Here is a 19,176-nt window from a genome sequence, read left to right as displayed (position 1 = left end):
AATGTGTAAAACAGCAGATGCCTTTACTGCCTTTGTCTGAATCTCTGCCTTGGCAGACTGACTTGAGCCGGAAGTTCAGGAGAGAGGAAGTACATATTTGTCAGGGGCGAATTATTATTTTTTTTCCCCCATAAGGAGCGTATTCTTCTAGGACAAATGTTCCAAGTGACAGCTAAATGGACTGGGTAGGAATAAAGACTTTAAGGCCGAGAAAATCAGGATGCTGCATGCAGTGATGTAAACCATTCCAGATTGTGCCTCCTCATTCCATTACTAATCGCTGCTATCCATGTAAAATTTACATTTTGATCTTGTGAAATTTTGAATAGGTGACATTTACAAAATGTAAATATGTAGATTCTTGCATGCAAACTTTCCTGTAAATCTGAACATGAAACAACTCTTTGGTCTAATGTCACACTTCAGTAATACTGCAGATTAAGGTGTTTTTTAACGGTACCAAATGCCACCCAGCCCTAAACTGGTTATTTGTAATTTGTAATTTTAAACATTCAGATCTCCAACATAATTACGGATTAGTATTTACTGACCACTCTCTGTGTAGGTGGCATTGTATTAAGCAGGGACCAAGTTTAAAAGGGACCTAAAGTTTAGTGGTTTCACACGATCAAAACATTCAATAAACATTGCTTCTGAAAAGTATTACAAATAGAAGTGTTCCTTAGAAACCCAATTTTTTCCTCCATCTGCCTCCTCCCTGAATTGTATGCGCTGCCACTTCTCAAGGATTCTAGAGCAAAGGTTTGGGCTTCGGTTCTTCCATGCCGGTGAAGTGGTGGTTTGGCTTGTTCAGGCTGTGGGGAATTCCCCTTGCCACATTTCTGTTTCTCTCCCTCCGAAGTGGATCTTGCTAAGACGTTTGCAAGCTAGGTCTCTCTTCCTAATAATAAACGTTGTGGTATTTAAGTGTTGTGTACTAAGCACTAGGCTCAACACTTGGGTAGATGCAGTCCAAAAGAGTTTAAAGATAAGTACGGGAGATGAAACAGATACTCTAGTGCTTGAGTAGGTGAGGACTCGAGTGCATAAGGTGATGGGGAAGAGCTGAAGTGACAATAGAGGAGGAAATCAGACTGGAAGATGAGAGAGTAACCTGAGAAGTCTTGCTGGAGGAGGTGTGATTTTTCGAAGGGTTTTGAAGATGGGAAGAGCAGAGGTCTGCTGGTTCCGAAGGTGGGGGGAATTCCAGGCAGGAGGAAGGGAGTGAGCAAGAGGTCAGCGGCAAGAGAGACGAGAATGGAGCCCAGGGAGTAGGCTGGCTTCAGAGGTGCAAACCCTGAGAGCTGGGGAAAATTAATGAATCTGCACCCCCACTGTATTTGTATCTGTGCCAGGGGAGAGCAAAAGTAGAGCTTGAACATGCTCAGATAACGGGCCCTCTGTTATTAACAAGTTAAACAAAATAGCTTTTTTTCCCAGCACATAGGGGACAGGTTTTGTGTTCTTATTTTCTTTAATGTGAAATAGTGTGTTGTTCCCCTTTCCACCCGTGATTATAGGAGTGAGAACTCAAGCTGATAGACGGCTGATTTATCAGAAGTTTTCAGTTATCCCATAAACAATTGATCATAAATATCCCTCCAGAAGGGCCATCAACTCATCCCAGCCTGTCTGGATTGCCGATTGATACTCTATAAGGGGTAAATTGATACTCTGTAAGGAGTGTGTTTCTTGAACTAAATTCATTGGGAGGAATCACTTAAGCAAACCTAGAGGCAAAAGCATTGGGTAAAACCATTCATAAATGAAAAGTAAAACTTCATCAATCAATAGTATTTATTGAACTTCCATTTTCTCCAGTTTACTAAACGAAAAGTAAATCTTTTGTAAGGAGCTGGGAAATAAAAACCCTGTTCTGAACCAATATAGCATTAAAGGCATTGGATGTCAGATGACTTTTAAAATTTGTTTTAGATCAGCAGGTAAGTCTGTTTCCACTACACTGCCTCTGTCTGATGATAACCTCATTTTTCCATGTTTGGCTTTTTATAAATTGATTTTTTTCCTGTAAAATAGAAATGAGGCAGGTCACAAAGAGGAAAGATTGTTATTTTACAAATGAAGCATTTTACTTTTCCAATTACCCATAGCTATTTGATCATCATATGGATGCTATTGAATGAACCACTGAAAATATTTCTTGCTGAAACCATATGCCGACTCTCACTGCTATCAAGGAATATTACATTTAAAACAGCAAAGGCAAACTCACTCTCCATAAATTGCTGCATCCACTCTATTATGAAAACAAAGGGGTCTTACCTCATAGCCTATTGATACATCAAGTAATAAATGTGACAGTTATGGCTTCGATTTTCTTTGTTCACCTTTTCCTGCGGAACAGAAACATAACATGTTTCATACTAATAACAGATGGTTTACACACTCTTGAAATTGTTCTGGAGAAGAATCCCTGTTGATTTCATTAACCACGGAGAGGTTTTATGCAGATGTAGATGTGCAGGGAATTTATTGTTATAATTATTATTATGAGTGATCCCTGCTGAGTGCTCTGCTTTTCTCTTGTAGGTGATGTGCCTTCAGGATTTTTTCGGGGACGATGACATTTTTATTGCATGTGGACCAGAGAAGTTCCGTTACCAGGATGATTTCTTGCTAGATGAAAGTGGTAAGAAAAAAAAAGTTCAAAACCAAGGGAAATTCAAGGCAGCTTTCCAAAATGTACAGCAATAGGCCAAGATTATGTCAACTCCAAAGCCTACCAAAATCAGTTTCAGACCCAAGAGCAGCATGTCTTTTCCATAACTCTAATTTCTTTGATTTTTTTGATATAGAAAACAGATGAAAAAGAAATGAAATGATAACTGAAAAGCTTATAACTAACCTAAAAGATTTAAAAGAGTCAATGATTGGATCGTTTTTGTAACTCCTGAGCTAGCACAAACTTCATGATTATTTTATGGAAAGTAGGAGTTTTGATTCCAGAATTTCTGGTTCTGCACTCTCCAGCCTCTTCCTAACAGGTTACTATTGCAAGGGTTAGTGTTTGTGAAAATGCCTATTGTATTTCTTGGCTCTGCCCTCACCGAGGCCTTTTGTGACTTCTGTGTCTGAAAGCTGCTCAGTAGCCTTGATCCGGTGAGCATTTCAGAATCTGTGTTTTGTTAGCACCTCTCACCAGCATGAAAGTCGATATGACTCCTCACAAGCTAAAACTGCGCATGGAAAACAACTCTTGATAGACAACTTCAGAGATGGGGGGAGGAAGAGTATTCCACAGACACAGAGGGGACTTGGAGGTTGAATTTAAGTTTGGGAACCCCCCACCCTCCTATTCGTTCGTTCATTCATTGAGTACGTCAGTGATATTTATTGCACGCTTACTGTGTGCAAAACACTGTATTCAATAGTATTTATTGAGCGCTTACTATGTGCAGAGCACTGTACTAAGCGCTTGGGATGAACAAGTCGGCAACAGATAGAGACAGTCCCTGCCGTTTGACGGGCTTACAGTCTAATCGGGGGAGACGGACAGACAAGAACAATGGCACTAAACAGCGTCAAGGGGAAGAACATCTCGTAAAAACAATGGCAACTAAATAGAATCAAGGCGATGTACAATTCATTAACAAAATAAATAGGGTAACGAAAACACTGTACTAAGCACTTGGAGCAGTACTGTATAACAATACCCCTGGCATTAGGATTTCCAACTTCTTGGTTATCACACCATAGACTGGCATAGTGCTTGATGTTGCGAACAATCCTTAAGGTCTTCCTGGTGGGGAATTTTGCCATAAAGTTGTGTGCTTTTTACGATTACCTTGGGCCAGACTCAACCCAGAGGCTTTTCTATCCAGATTTCCCAAAGAACACTTGAAAATCTTTTAAATGGTGATATTGTACTTGAGAAGTTTTTCTGCTACTACCAATCTGTTGGTGCTTCTATGAGGCAGGGGCTGGGGGCAGAAGGAAGAACAGAAGAGAGAAAGAGGAAGAGAATTACTCTACTTGTGCACACAGCTTGCAAGCAGTGTAAGTGAGACACACACAAAACAATGTCAGGGAAATCACCAGACTCAGGCGAGGACAGTGAAAATCACCTTATGTGTGTATCGATGGGCAATTAGTGAATTGTTGTATTTGGAAAGTGACCTTTCTTCATTGACAGGTGCCCAACTCCCGTGGCTCAGTGGAAAGAGCACGGGCTTTGGAGTCAGAGATCATGGGTTCGAATCCCTGCTCCGCCACTTGTCAGCTGTGTGACTATGGGCAAGTCGCTTAACTTCTCTGTGCCTCAGTTACCTCATCTGTAAAATGGGGATTAGGACTGTGAGCCCCACGTGGGACAAACTGATTCCCTTGTGTCTACCCCAGCGCTTAGAACAGTGCTCTGCACATAGTAAGCACTTAACAAATACCAACATTATTATTATCTCACAAGTAATGCATGATTTTTAGCGACTCTGCTTTGCCTTACTGTCACTTATGATGTCTCCTCCTCCCAAAGCTCCCTCACCTCCCCCACTTGCACTTCAGAACCGTTCCAGTAATCTCTCACTACTTGACTTACCTCTTTGTCCAAATGTCTTCACCATCCCTCCCACCCAAACAGCGTGTTCTCTCTCTCTCTCTTTTTCTCTCCCTTTTCTCCACCTTTCCCTGCCCTCACCCTGTGTGTTCTCTTCTACCGACGTCTTGTGCTCTCATTGAGGCCAGTTGTGAGGAGGGACCGAAAATTGGTTAGAAATGATCCCAGAAGCTGAAATTGGTATGTTTTCACTTGGTCATGGTTTGGCATTAGTCATATCAGCTCTCTCTTCAAATCACATATGAAATTGTTTCTTTAGACAATTTCAGATCTAGCACTTCCTTGAGTGAGTTGGCAGGAAAGATCTGTTTTAAAGGGAATTAGCATATCCTTTGTTGCATTGTATTCTCCTAAATGCTTAAAACAGTGCTCTGCACATAGTAAGCTCTCAATAAATACCACTGATGATGATCATTGATCCTTTGAGCAGCAGCCATGGAGCCTGAGTAGGAAGTTATGACGGTGGGCGTCACCTCACTTCTCTCTGTGCCTCAGTTACCACATCTGTAAAATGAGGAATGTGAGCTCTATCTGGGCATGGACTGTGTTCAACCTGATTAATTGTATCTACTGCAGATCTTACTTAGTAGAGTGCCTGGCACATTGTAAGTGCTTAACAAGTACCATTAAAAAAAAGTAACTAAGATCAGAGTTTGGGGCCAACCTTGCTCTCTGATAGCAAAGGGAATGTCAGACCGGATCCCAGAGAGGACAGCAGGACAGTCTGGATAGGAGGAATGCAGAGAGCGTGGAACCCATGTTCCAAAGGGGCACCCGGAATATCAATATTCGATCTCATTGGCTAACAAATTCTGCATCCTACCTCATCTTCTTCTCGTACTAAACCCAAATGCCATAATCAAGTGAGGGTGAATCAGGCAGAACAGGGAGGAGCAGTGTGTCTTAGTGTAAAGAGCATGGGTCTGGGAGTCAGAGGACCCGTGTGCTAATCCTGTCTCCGCCATCTGCCTGCTGTGTGATCTTGGTCAGGTCACTGAACTTCTTTGTACCTTAGTTTTCTTATCTGTGAAATGGAGATTGAATTCCCTCTTAGTAGATGATGAGCCCAATGAGGGACCAGGACTTTGTTCAAACTGGTAATCTTGTATCTAACCCAGCACTTAGTACAGTGCTTGGCACATAGGAAGTGCTTAAAAAAATCCTTTTAAAAAAAGAAAAGAACCAAGCTTAAAGATGCAAGATAGTTCTCCAAGTAACAAGAGTCATACCCAAATTGTTTTGGACTGACGTTCCACTCTTTTTCCATGTCTTTTTCACTTTTCTTCTCTTTACTTTGGAAGACCTTCAGGAGGAGATTAACCGTGAAATGCTTGTTAAGAAGTGTTATTACAAAGATGAATTTCCCAGCACCCCAAGTTGTGTCCATCCAATAGCTATTCTTAGCACGTATGTATTATTCTTAGCACTTATGTATATCGGTACACTCAGGTCTGCCCAAACGTGTTCTTAATGGGCATTTTGGTGAGGATACAGGAGGAGAATTAGGAGCCATTCTCCTCATTTGCACGAGTCTACTTGGATACAAAGGGACACGGTGTTGGAAGAAAAGCTCTGCACATGCATGCAGTGTTGGACATGTTGAGTCTTCCAGCATGACTTTTCATTTACTTGGGGTTCCACGAGAGTACCACCCCCATGTTCTAGGAGAAATCAGTGTGATTTCAATTGCATATTCATGTATTTTTTGGAGTTCCACCTGACATTCATAACCTCCCGGCCGGCAGGGAGCTTAGGATCTAATGGGGAGGACAGAAAAATAATTATTTATAAATAATGGGAGTAAGAGGAAGCACAAAACTATAATTCATGGTAAAACCTGATTTTCTTGTATATATTCCGGTGCTTAAGTGCTTAAAAAAGCCATTATAATTAGCAATGTTGATATTATATTACTATGATTAATACTAATATTAATCATAATGTAATGTTAATAACACCATATAAAAAAAACACTGTGAAGTTCCAGAGGAAGTTTAATTGGAACTAGCTAGTTTAAGATTAACTTGCTGAGCCATTTGGCACTGACCTCTGAACTCTTTAATGCCTACCTTTGCTGGCCTCTTTTTTTATTAGGAATGGCCATTATTCTAGGAAACCTAATCATTAGAAGAAAGAGAAAGTAAGGTCGGAAATAACACACTTATCTTGGTAAGCAGTGAGCTGTAAATCAACTGATGAGAGGCCCATAATGAGTTACCAGAAGGAAAACCGGGGACCTAGAGGGAACATTTAGGGGTGTGGATGAATTCACCCCTAACCATTTGGGTAGATGACAATATTACTTGCCACTACGGGACTTGGATGGAGAATTGGTCTTACCCGGTAATATCATTCCATATATGTTCATTAGGGTTTCTTTTAGCTTTGCTTGGCTTGCTGTGCACTCTAGGAAATGGCTAATTCCCAGTGGTCTTAATTAATAAAATATTACCGGGTATCGAACACAAGTTCATGGCTGAGTTGAGAAACAGAGAACCGACCGACAACCTTGCAGTGCCCTCCCTAGCTGTTGATTCTAGACACTGTGCAAAATACCATGGCTTTTGGGGACATTTTCAGAATATAGCTTTACCTTCAGAAGTGGCATAATTATAAAGTTTCCAGTTCATTGCGGTATTTTCAGATGTCTGCAACTGCCAAGATCTAGAGGCACATATTATGCATTTGAGGCAAAAACAAAGTAGAACATAAGCCGGGCCCCTTACTATATATAGGAAAATTTTCCCTTAAAAAAAATTGGCATGGAATAACACATTCAGCCTGTTCTTTAAATTGTCTTTGCCTTCAAGAAGAAGGTCGCCATTTCTCCGGGATTTAGTCTGGCTAACAGATACATAGATTCGCTGTTGGTCCAAAGCTTGCCTTGTTTTTACTAAGTTCTGACAGTGTCCCAAAAGCCATGGTGCCCATTTGGATTCAGTTTCCATGGCTTTGCTACCTAGGTGGCAGAATTAGGTGACTGGGTGAAGTGAGGTGCTGCCAGTGAAAATATTTGGGCATGAGTAGGGCTTTATAGAAGGCTGCTATGTAAACTGGGATTTCTTCAGTCCTTTGGTCCAGCATGTCATAGAGCTGTGCTGACCTTTTGAAATAATTCAGAATTATCTCCCTACCTCTTTGAGGCTCATCAGTGTTGGGAAGCATTGTGGCTTAGTAGAAAGAGCTTGGGACTGAGCCTCAAGAAACCTGTGTTCAAATCCCAGCCCCACCACCGGCCTACATAGTGTACAAATCTTGGACAAATCATCCAACCCCTCTGACCCTCAGTTTCCTCATCTTTGAAATGGGCATAAGAGAGATTTTGAGTCCAGTGTGGGTATGGGGACTGTGTCTGATCTCATTATCTTTATCTCAGAGTTTAGCTCATAGTAAGAGCTGAACAGATGCCGTAATCATTACTAGGCTGCAATCAATTCCATACACAGTATGGAAATAGGTGAGAGAGATACTGAACTAAATTACAGGTGGGGGAAGCAACAGATTTTAAAAGTATGTCACTAAGTGCTTTGAGGTGGTTGGGGGCTGAGTACCCCAAGTGACAAATGATATACAAGTGCTGGATAAATAATAATAAGTGTAATATTTGTTAAGCACTTAAGGTTGCCAAGCTCCAAACTAAGGACTGGAGTAGATGCAGGATAATCAGGTCAGGCATAGTTCCTATTCCGCTTAGAACTCACAGTCTGAGTGGTAAAAGGAGGGGAAATAGGAGGGGAAATGAGAGATTAATCAGGGAAGGCCTTCTGGAGAAGAGGAAAGCCTTCCTACATACTAGCCCCTGTTTTAAAAATGTGTCTATAATCACACTCATCTCTTTATTCACCCACATGCATACTCCCCTCACCCCCCATCCCCATCCCCAAAATATTTGGTGAGTGCCATACACTGTGCTGGTCAATGTATGGAGAAGTTTAAAACAGTTTCGATCCTTGCCCCTTCAGGGTTTTTACTCTTTAGGAAATGATCTGTTCTGTCAAACATAAAAAGGGCATAACTAAACACACTGAACATTAATCAAGGTCATAATTAGTGAACAAGCAGTAAGGCAAGTATATTTAGTGAGGTGGAGAGTGAAGAAAGAGTTGTGGAAGCTGTAGGTGTAGATTTGATTGCCGCATAGAATGATCTCTGTGTTCTCCTTGTACTTGGAGGGTGGGAGGAGACTGTCACAGGGGCATTTAGACATCTCTGGCCCACCCTTCCGTGGGAAGGGGAGAACATTTATCCAGTTAGAAGTTGTAGTCTAGGAATTGCCGTCCAGAACATGAGCAATTACTCTTGGTTTTTGACTTTAAACATATTTTAATCATGAATGCTTACACGTGTGTGAGCATTAATGCACGTGGGGACCTCTTGGAACAGGGTAAAGTTTTAAAAGTTAAATAGTAAATCATAGAGGATAAGACATTACAACCCCTGAGAGAGACTGTAGGCTAAAACACCATCGGGAAGCAAATGCACTCATTTCTGCCATAACGTGTGTTTCACGATGCATTTTGGCAAGAACACTGTTGTTCGCCTGACAGCTTGAGCCTGTTTGGATTCCGTGTGGGAGAAATGGTGCTGAGCATGCTCGTGGTTTCGGACATAGTTGAGTGCTACAAGGTGGGTGTTCCTTGAAATGGGTTCTTGCAAGAATGCAACCCCCAAATTCTAGGAGAGCTGGAGATTCAATGATTTCATTCGCACACATTACTATGTTAAATATTCTACTGGATACCTTGGGTCCGTCTCAATCAGTCAGTTGCATTGAGCCTGTGGTGGGCAGGGATTGTCTCTATTTGTTGCGGAATTGTACTTTCCAAGCGCTTAGTACAGTGCTCTGCACATAGTAAGCACTCAATAAATATGATTGAATGAATAAATGAATGGAACACTTTCTGTGTGGAGAACACTGTTCTAAGGGCCTTGGGTGAGTTCAATATAACAGACACATTCCTTGCCCTGAGCTTCTCCCTCCTTTTGGATTAAAAGCTTCTTGAGGGCCCATATTAACTTTTTAACCTCTGTTGTTCTCTACCTAGAGTTAGTGCCCTATAAACACTATTCATTGATTAAAAGGCCAGAGGCAGTAAATCAGGGGAAGGCCCAATCTAGCTATCCCAGTGAGCATTATCTATTAAGGATAAACACTCTAAAGGTTTGGAATGTCAGTGGCTCTTTGAGACCAATTTTCTTCTCTTCTGAGTTTGCCTCTCAACTTTAACATTAGCCTGGATAAATTTATGTTTTAATATAGTCCCATCTTTTCACACTTCGTAACCTTTCAACAGAGTTATACTAACAGTGACGTCGGCATTGCAGTGACTAACAGACATAAAAGAAAATATGGAAAGTGTAATGTTTTCCCCTCAAACTGAACCATTGAATGTTATCATATCCCTTTTGTTACCAAGAATAAAAAGCACATAAGGAATAATTGCCTAAACAAAATAAGTCATTTAAAAAAAACTTGGCCATGTAGAAATGCCCAGATTTTATTTAAGTTCAAGGTGGGATAGACGTTCAACTTCCAGGGAAAATAATTGTGGCATTTATTGAAGAAAATGAGCTAAGAGCTGGGATAGAAACAGATTGGGCATATGGGTCCCATAGTTATTCTTATCCCCATTTTACAGATGAAAAAACTGAAGTCAGGAGAGGAGGTTGAGGTGACAGAGTGGGCCACGGGTAGAGCCAGCACTAAAACCTCGGTCTTCTGGCTCTCAGTCCCTGGCTCTTTCCACTAGACCCTGCACTATCTCACAAGGGGAAAGAAATGGGGTAGTTGAGGGAGAAAAAGGGAAGAAAAAGCGATAGGGACAAAGAGGAGAAAAAGGGAGACAGAAATAAAGAGGACAAAGACAGTGCTGAGGCTCTCTTTTCAGTTGTGCCTCCATGCCCATTTTTTGGTCCCTAGAGCCCATGTGGAAGTAAAACCCTGTCTGGTGGTCCACTCACAGGCCTGGAGTGCAATTTGCACTAGCCCGGGCAGGTTTATAAATCAGTTGTTGTGCAGTGGATCTTCTAGGTCCCATCTTGGAACTTTAGGTCTGCCCTGCCAAACTCAGTGAATTCTCACTCACCCTCACAGTTGATGCAGTTTGGATATTAATATGGCCCCACAGGATTTAAATTGGGGTTAATTCAGAAAAAGAACCAAACTGGGAAGTTGTCACTAAGTTAGAAGAGGAAGTACAGGTGGAAGAGGAGGAAACTTGTCTGAAGAGAGTTGGCTTAAGAACGGGGAGGGTCAGTGGGGGGCAAAAAGATGCAAGCAGATAGAAGCTTTGTGGCCTAGTGGAAAAAGCATGAGTCTGGGAGTCAGAGGACTTGGGTTCTAATCCCTCATCCTCCACTTGTTTGCTGTGTGACCTTAGGCAAGTCAGTTAATATCCCTTTGCCTCATTTTGCTCATCCACAAAGTGGAGGTTAAATCATATTCCCTCCTAACTAGACCGTGATCCCCATGTGGAACAGGGACTGTATTCAAATTGATAAGTTTGTATTTAACAGTGTTTGACACATAGTAAATGCTTAATAAATACCATTTACAAAAAACAAAAATTCACACACTATGGGGCAGTTGTTCCAGGTTACTGTGCCCCATAATGCCAAAATGGGATTTACCCAAGCATCAAATGGGTGCCCAGAGTTGAAAGTAGCGCCTGAGGGTCCATTGGGCAGGATGTGGAGAGCTAAGGCCATCACGTGTAATGTCTGCACCTGTGCAATTCATTCCCTTTCTGAAGGGAGTCCTGTTCAGAAGAACTACCACTTCCCCTGCCACCTGCGGGCGTGAACTGCTTGGGCCAAGTGTAGATTCCAATAGATTCCAATTTCCTGTTCTCTGAGTCTGTCACTAGCACCATGGTGGGCATGGGATACCCGCTGAAAGGGGAATAACTCTCCTCCCCTCCCCCACCCCCAGCCCCTTTGGCTTTGCAGGCACTCTAGAAGTGGAAAGGTTGGGAGCACTTCAGAATGTGCTGAAGCACCAAAATGATAAAACTGCTGTGGGCAGATAGGGTTCACCAACTTGTGCTGCATTTCTGCCTCAGTGAGAACAGGGATATGGGGGCCCTAATAATAACTGTGGTATCTGTGCACCTACTGTGTGCTGGGCACTAGTATAGTTGCAGTACAGTCAGATCAGACAGTCTCTGTCCTTCATAAGCCTCACACTTACAGGGAGGGAGAAAAGGAAACAGATGCACAGACAAGTTCTGATCTTTCTACAACAGGAGGATAGGCACATGAATGTTCAAATGGCCGATGGATAGGCATGACCAAGAAGGTGAAGATTAATCAGAGAATACCTCTTGGAGGAGGTAGTTTTTTTTTAATGCAGGTGCTGAAGATAATGGAGGGATGTGGCTTGGCAGATTTGAGGGAATTTTATGCAAAGGGAAAGGTGTGAGCAAAGAGTCAAAGTTAGGAGAGTCACAAAAGTCGCAAGCGCTAAGTGCAGTGAGGTGGGATGGAGTAGAAGAGATGGGGGAGGTGAAGGAGGCAGCTGGTGAAGAGCTTTCAGATTTGGTTTGGATGGCACTTTGCTATGCAGATTGGCTTTGGAGGGGCAGATAAGATTTTCCTCAAGCTGTTGGTCTTGAGATGGCGTTTTGCAGGGCCTCAAGCACTGTGGCTGGCGCAGATGCATAGGGCAGAGGTGGAGGGGAATGAGGAGGAGGAGGAGGAGGAGGAGGAGGAGGAGGAAAAGAAAAACCCACATCTAATTTCTTCCAGAGGGCGTAGCTACCTTTGTATTCAAATAGGATAATCACATACGACTATTATTACAAACATTCTGCTGCATAAGCAAAATGCTTAACCGGTTCAAAAGAGTGTAGCTAGTGAATATTCATGGTTTATTAGGTTTTGAAATGGAAAAAAGAGAACTCTTTTCAAGCCATTTATTTGAGACCTGGAGAGTAGTCATCTATTCATTAAGCCACTTAATATTAATCTCTGCACCCTCAATTAAGAGTCAGAGATAGAGTAAACACTCTGGAAGATATTTACAGAAACCAAGCATATTATGTTGCTCACACAGTGCAGAGAAATCTGGTCTGCCGGAAATATAGTTTACATTTTCCCAAGCTAAGGCTTCTTTTTAGAAGATGGCCAGAGGCTACACCTATTTTTTTTATTGTTTTCACACAGTCTCTTGTGCTCTCAGAGGGCTGGCCTTTGGGGAAAGGAAGTGGAGTCCATATATGAAGGCATCCCTTCCTCCACCCCAATTCTCTCAGCCCACCCCCAGAGTCTAGAATGTATGTCAGACGTATTATTTGTAATATCATCAATCCCCAGTAAAGTCTTCCAACCCAGCTCCCCACAGCAGGGCTCTATGCTAATCTACACTTAAACATATTCCCGGGATGACTAATTGTTAAGAAAATCTCTTGTTGCCATGGTAGTTGAAACATGCAGGTGGAGGGTGAGGCAGCTGTGCTTTAAATTCAGCAAATCCTCAGGTTCTGTGGTTTTGTTCTCTTTCGAGTGTTTGGTAGTGCTTTTGTTCTTCGGGGAGGAGAATTTTTGCTCTGTTTCAAGTGTTTGAAGCAAAAAATAGAAGCAACCACAGCCTGGGGTTTTATTCTTCCGCCTTTTCTGTCACCGCTGCTGGAGTCCCTTTCTCGAAGTGGGGGCGGGGCCGGTGGGATGCAGTGGGGGAACGTGGGCACTTGCGTTGCAGAGGAATTTGCACTTTCTATAATGAGGATAGACACAACCCTGTCCATGATTCACAAGAGCGGAAGGCGGGGCCTTTGCAGCACTCAAACATGTTAAAGGGAGGAAAGACATTCCTTAAGAAGACAATTTCCCTTTCCGTATCGCCTTCTCGGCTTAACACACCTTCAGATCCCTTTCAAATGTCCATAATTCCTGAAGGCACATGTTTGCCTGGACAAGTGGGCTTTTGGGCAGAGTTTTTCTGTGGAAAATGTTGTCTTGGTTCCTGGTCCGCAAAGGAAAGCTGACAATAAGGGGCACGGAAGCTGCACAGACAAAACAGGCAGGTGCCACGTACCCACTATTGCCCACCCTCGCAATAGTGAGTCATTATATCAGTTTGGTTGAGAGAGCGTATTTCCGGTATTTCCCCTAACCTTGTGTCTTTTCCCTCAGTCCAGTGCCAGTCTGGGTGACCTCAGTGTGACCCCTGGAGTCCAGGTAAGCTGGTGACAGGAAGAGGGTGAGAATCCAGGACTGCCAGCACCTTCAGAGTGGCCTCAGGAGTGGTGTGGAGGCTCAGCTGACTGGCCCTTCAGTTTTACAGAAATTCTGTGAATCCCGTCACATAATACAGGCCACCTGGGAGCACGAGGAGGGATAGGCCCTTGGGTTGCCCCCGCTGGGCTGAGAGGTTGGTGGGAGGAAAGGAGCCTGCAACCTGGTTGCAAAGTTGAGGAAATTCCAAGGGATTCTGTGTAGGGTAAGGGTCCTGCGACCTGCTGGCAGGAGGTTTACGGAGGATTTGACAGCGTTGTTCCACTTCCAGTTCTAAGGGACAGGGCCGTTCCATGTGAGTGAGAAGGCTCCCCCGATCTTTTCCTCCCCAATCAGCTTTCTGGGCTGGCAACTCTAGCTAGCTCACTCAGCTTCCAAAATAGCAGAGGGAATCCTACCTCTAAGGAGCTGCGACCATTTCACCCCCATGGAGCTGGTACCCCTGATCTGAAGCTGCCTGAACCCCGAAGCCCCGGCATTTGTAGGCAGAATGTAGGAGTAGCAGTGATTTGTAGCTTTAAATTAGAACTGATGGTTCCTTTTTAATTTCAAAGATCTTAGTTTTGAAAAGCCTCATATATATATATATTCATGTATCCCACTGTTTGACTCATACTAAGGTGAATCACCGTCCTTCAGTCTTATCTCATTAATTACAGGACAATTCATCCCTGAAGCCAAATAATACAGATTTCATCCTTATCCATCCTTCTCCACTCTCCTTCCGGGGCCCATTCTCAGGAGTCTTTTTAGTACGTCAGAAGCTTGCCTCAGGACTCCGAGGTGACCTAAGTCTGCTATTGCTTTCTAGCCAAAATGCAGAGCCAATATCAATCAATGGTATTTATTGAATGTTTGCTAGGTGCAGACTACTGTACTAAGCGCTTGGAGGAGTACAGTACAACAGAGTTGAGAGTCAAATTCCCTGCCCAAAGTGAGCTTTCGGTCTAGTGGGAGAGAGACAATATAAATAATGTATAATATATGATTTAAAAATATGTACTTAAATGCTGTGGGGTTGAGGTGGGCAAATATCATTTGATATTCTCACATTCCCCAGAACTGGGTTTATGGATGATTATTGATTTTTTTAAATTGGTCATTCTGCATAAAAGGGCTGTAATCGTCCATTTCAAAAGACATGTCTCCCTAGGGGTTCCAAGGTTAAAGGTCTGTATTCCCTATGGTATTCCACTGGCCTTGGAGCTTCAAGAACCCTTCCTCTCCCCCTGCAAACCTGAATTCTGGTTCTATTGATGATGGAACTGCCCTCATCCCTTTTTAACTCTATCTCTGCTCATCTTCAAATAACTTTCTAAGATTAGCCACCACAGGACACAGTCTATGTGCGCGAGGTGTTGTCATTGTCACAGATGAAATATCAGCAGAAAAATATTTAGTATCTCTGGATAATGCAGGCATTTATGATCCCAATCCTTAGCTTTTTAGCTTATGCCTTATCATTCCCTCTGGTCTGAAGAATTGGATGATATCAAAAGTCAGCTGACGGTTGCTTATAATGGTGATTATTCAGAGTGTCCTCATCGAGAATTTCAGGGACATCTTAGTAGCAGCATTCAGTGCCTTCTTATGCCTCCAAGCTTCCGGAGACATATGTTACTGCCGTATTGCAGTATGGAAGTGAGTATTTTTGGACATAGGTTATGTGTTATTTCTTGCTAGTGAGAATTTGTATATATGAATTCAGTCTGTCAGCATTAAAATTGTAAGGGAAAAAGTGTCTGCCAAATCAGTGATAAAAAACATCTGAACCCCCGAGGTATGAAATCAGTTCTTTCAAAACTAAGAATTCCCAGTCGGGTAATCAGATTGTGGTTTAAGGTAATGTGCTGTCCAAAACAATATTAGTTTTACAGTTTTTCTCTTTCCAGATGATTGGCTAAATTTCTCTCATTTGGCTGACTAGAAACTCTTTTAACATACAGAACATGATCAAGATGGACTAAGAAGTTGTCAACCTTTGCTTAAGTTCCTTTACCCTTTATAACTTGCCTTTTATTGAAAAAATTAGAAGTCAAGGCAGACTTGGTTTCTTAGTGATCTGTGGATCAATTTCCTTTGTAGTATGGGTTTAGGACATTTTCCTCCCGGGGGATTAGAATTCACATAAATACAAATGTTGTTGGATGAGAGCAAGTTTGGCCTAGTATCAGCAGTAGAGTCTAGGAAATGTCAGCTGTGCCAGTTCCAGCCCCAACTTTGGATGAGGGAGGGATATGTTCACAACCCTACCTCCTCTCCCCTCACAGAACTCAAAATGGGAGCAGGCCATTATCCTGAAGAAGACTTCACCCCTTGTTATCATCATCATCATCATCATGATCAGTGGTATTTATTGAATGTTTATTATGGGCAGAGCACTGTACTAAGTGCTTGGGAGAGTACAGTAGAACAGAGTTGGCAGACATGTTCCTGCCCACAGTGAGCTTACCTGAGTATCCCTCCCCCTGTGGTCTGTTCTGATGATAATAATAGTTATAACAAATACCCCAATTATTATTAATAAATGCTTATTGTGCACCGGACATTGGAATGGATGCAAGATAATTGGACTGGACACAGTCCCTGCCCATCATGGAGCTCACAGTCCCAGAGGGAGGGAAAATGGATATTTAATCCCCCATTTTAGAAATGGGCAAACAGAGGCAATGAGAAGTTGTCATTTACCCAAGGTCACACTGCCGGCAAGTGGCAGAACCAGAACCCACGTACCCACTCTCCCCGGGCCCGTGGTCTTTCCATTAGGCCATGACTCTTCTTTAAGGCCATAGCTTTATTGGTGAGGCCACAAACTAAAGTGCGCCGGAATCTGACTCACCCCTTTTTGCCCAGTTTGGCATCCCCTTCTCCTTTGATGCATTCAGGTGGAGTTGGGATGAGGCAGTGAGGAGAGGTAGACATTTGGGAGGAGGTGGTAAGCAAGTACTCTATCTCTGTCTTGCTGTCTACCAACCACTTCTCTCTTCTCCTGCCTGGAATCTAGCTCTCTGATGCTTTGGCTCACTGGCTGTGTCCTCTTGCTCTTATTGTATCTCTGGGTGTGTGTCAGGATTCCTGTCAAAGTCTCTCATTCTCTGATAGAACTCCCTGGATTTTTTTTCCCTCCTTGCCCTCTGGAAGCCCCCACCTCCTGAAAGTCCCAACCTAGATTCGTCCCTGCAATCAGAATGAATTTTTTTTTCCTGAAATGCAATTATTAATCCATTTTAGTTCTCCTTTCTTGCCACTGGGAGCTCTAGGAAGAATCAGTCGTTTGTATTTATTAAGCACTTATTGTGTACTGTACTAAGCACTTGGGTGAGTACAATACAACAGAAGCAGTGTTGTCTAATGGATAGAGTATGGGCCTGCAAGTCAGAAGTATCTGGTTCTAATATCGACTCTGTCACTTTTCGGCTGGGTGACATTGGGCAAATCACTTCACATTCCTGTGCCTCATTTACCTCATATGTAAATGGAGATAAGACTGTGAGCCCCATGTGGAACATAGACTCTGTCCAACCTGATTACCTTGTATCTCCCCCAATGCTTAGTACAGTGCCTGGCACATAGTAAGTCCTTAACAAATACTACTTAAAAAACAACAAAAAAACCCAGAGTGGGTAGACATAATCCCTACCCACAAGAAGTTTACAGTCTAGAGGAGAAGCTTACAGTCCAGAGGGGCTAAAGCCCTGGGCCAAGTGCCATGGAGGGGAGGGGCCCTGAATTAGGCCCCCAGCTGTGAGAGCTGTTTCCACAGACATGGTGCTTTTCCTGCCCCAATCTTCCTCTCTTGCATAGGATCTCCCTTCCCTTCCTGCAGTTCTGGCCCATTGCTAGGGATAATCCAGACATGTGATTGGCAGGAGCAGCCCAGGTTGTGAGGCCAGAGAGGGGCCAGACAATGGAAAGCTGACAGTGGTGGGAAGAGAAAGTGGCTGCATATTTGGGGAAGGTAAGAGTGGAGTACATAGGTCTGTTGCCCCCAAGAGTTGCCTGGGGCCTGCCACCCCTGCCTGGCTGTGCCCAACTTGTTCAGGGTGGGGGTGGGGGGTCTCCTTGCCTGGTGACATCACCTGCTCTGCCCCTTCCTTCTCCCCCCAAACCCCAGCTCTAAGCAGCCGCCGCTTCCTCATCAACTGGTGGAGTTGAGGGGGGAGGGAGGGAATCATCCATATTTCTGATCGGAGGAGAAAGTAAATAGTCTCCCTCCCACCTAGCTTAGCCTCCTTTGGTGAATAGCAATCACTTCACGATGATAGAAAATGCCCTCTCCCAGTGTTAGCCTCAGTCAGGCCTGCCAAACAATCACCGGAAACATTTATAGGTATGGCAAAGGGAGTTGTGCGATGGCCTCCATAGACTGTCCTTAAATATTACACTGTACCTCTTCTCTCCCCCTGCAGTCCCTCCTCAGAGAATTCCCCAAGATCAAACATTCCCTGCGCTTAGAGACTCAGAACACATTTCCCTCTATATACTCACTCCCACTATTTCTAGTTTGAAAGCTACTTTTAAACATAATAGGTCACCTGGTAACAATCCAAGTGGTGACTATGTAATCTTCATTAATCATTAAGACGACAGGGCTAGGGGAAATCAGAGCAGCAAAAGGCTGTCAGTGGATTTAAATAAATCGTCTACCTCCGAAAAAAAACCCAGTAAACAATCCTGATTCTGTTCTGTTCCAAAACTTATATCAGTATTGCTCTGCGGGCAGAAAGCCTCATTTCGACCTGGACCCTTTTAATGACTAATGTAAGAGAACTGCCATATTGGCACAGCAGTACTTCTGGAAAGAGATTATGGAGTTATTGTTGACTCTTCCTTTAAATCAATCAATAGCATTTATTGAGCGCCTGCCATATGCAGAGCAGTGTACTAAGCACTTGGGAGAACACAACAGAGTTAGTAGTCTTGTTCCCTGAGAAGTTTACAGTCTAGAGGGGGAGACAGATTTTTATATAAATTAATAATTAATAATCCCCCTTCACATATGCAGCAGCAAAAAAACCTAACAAAATGCTGGTGTGTCATCAGGAAGAGGATAGGCTAGGAATCAAAACAAAGGGCATAGTTTTGCTGTGATATAAAATCATATTATTCCTGTTGTTGGAAATAGTGCATGCCATTCTGGTCAACACATTTACCTTGAATTGTTCATCTTGTACGTATCGTCAGTGTTCACACTATGTTTGGCATAGAGTAAGTGCTTATTAATTAATTTAGAAAGAATATAACAAAGCCAGAGAAGGTACAGAGAAGGGCAATCATACTGGTCAAGGGAAGGGAGAAATTGAGAGTTGGACTCTCCAATCTGGAAAGACATAGACTGAGACTGTCATGATGGAAACTTATAAATTGAT

At 43.0% G+C, this 19,176-nt stretch overlaps 1 protein-coding gene across 5 annotated transcripts in view; it reads left to right on the top strand.

The window, feature by feature from the left end:
* The window catches only part of DCLK1 (doublecortin like kinase 1), a 204,684-nt gene that overhangs the window by 84,305 nt on the left and 101,203 nt on the right, over positions 1–19,176 (top strand). For all 5 annotated transcript variants that reach the window (XM_029048563.2, XM_029048565.2, XM_029048564.2 and 2 more), the window contains exon 4: positions 2,551–2,650. In XM_029048563.2, coding sequence (XP_028904396.1) covers positions 2,551–2,650 — 100 coding nt within the window. The remainder of the gene's footprint in view (positions 1–2,550; positions 2,651–19,176) is intronic.

Source organism: Ornithorhynchus anatinus, chromosome 20, assembly GCF_004115215.2.
Source record: "Ornithorhynchus anatinus isolate Pmale09 chromosome 20, mOrnAna1.pri.v4, whole genome shotgun sequence".
Taxonomy (NCBI): domain Eukaryota; kingdom Metazoa; phylum Chordata; class Mammalia; order Monotremata; family Ornithorhynchidae; genus Ornithorhynchus; species Ornithorhynchus anatinus.
This window is presented reverse-complemented; position numbering and strand designations above follow the sequence as displayed.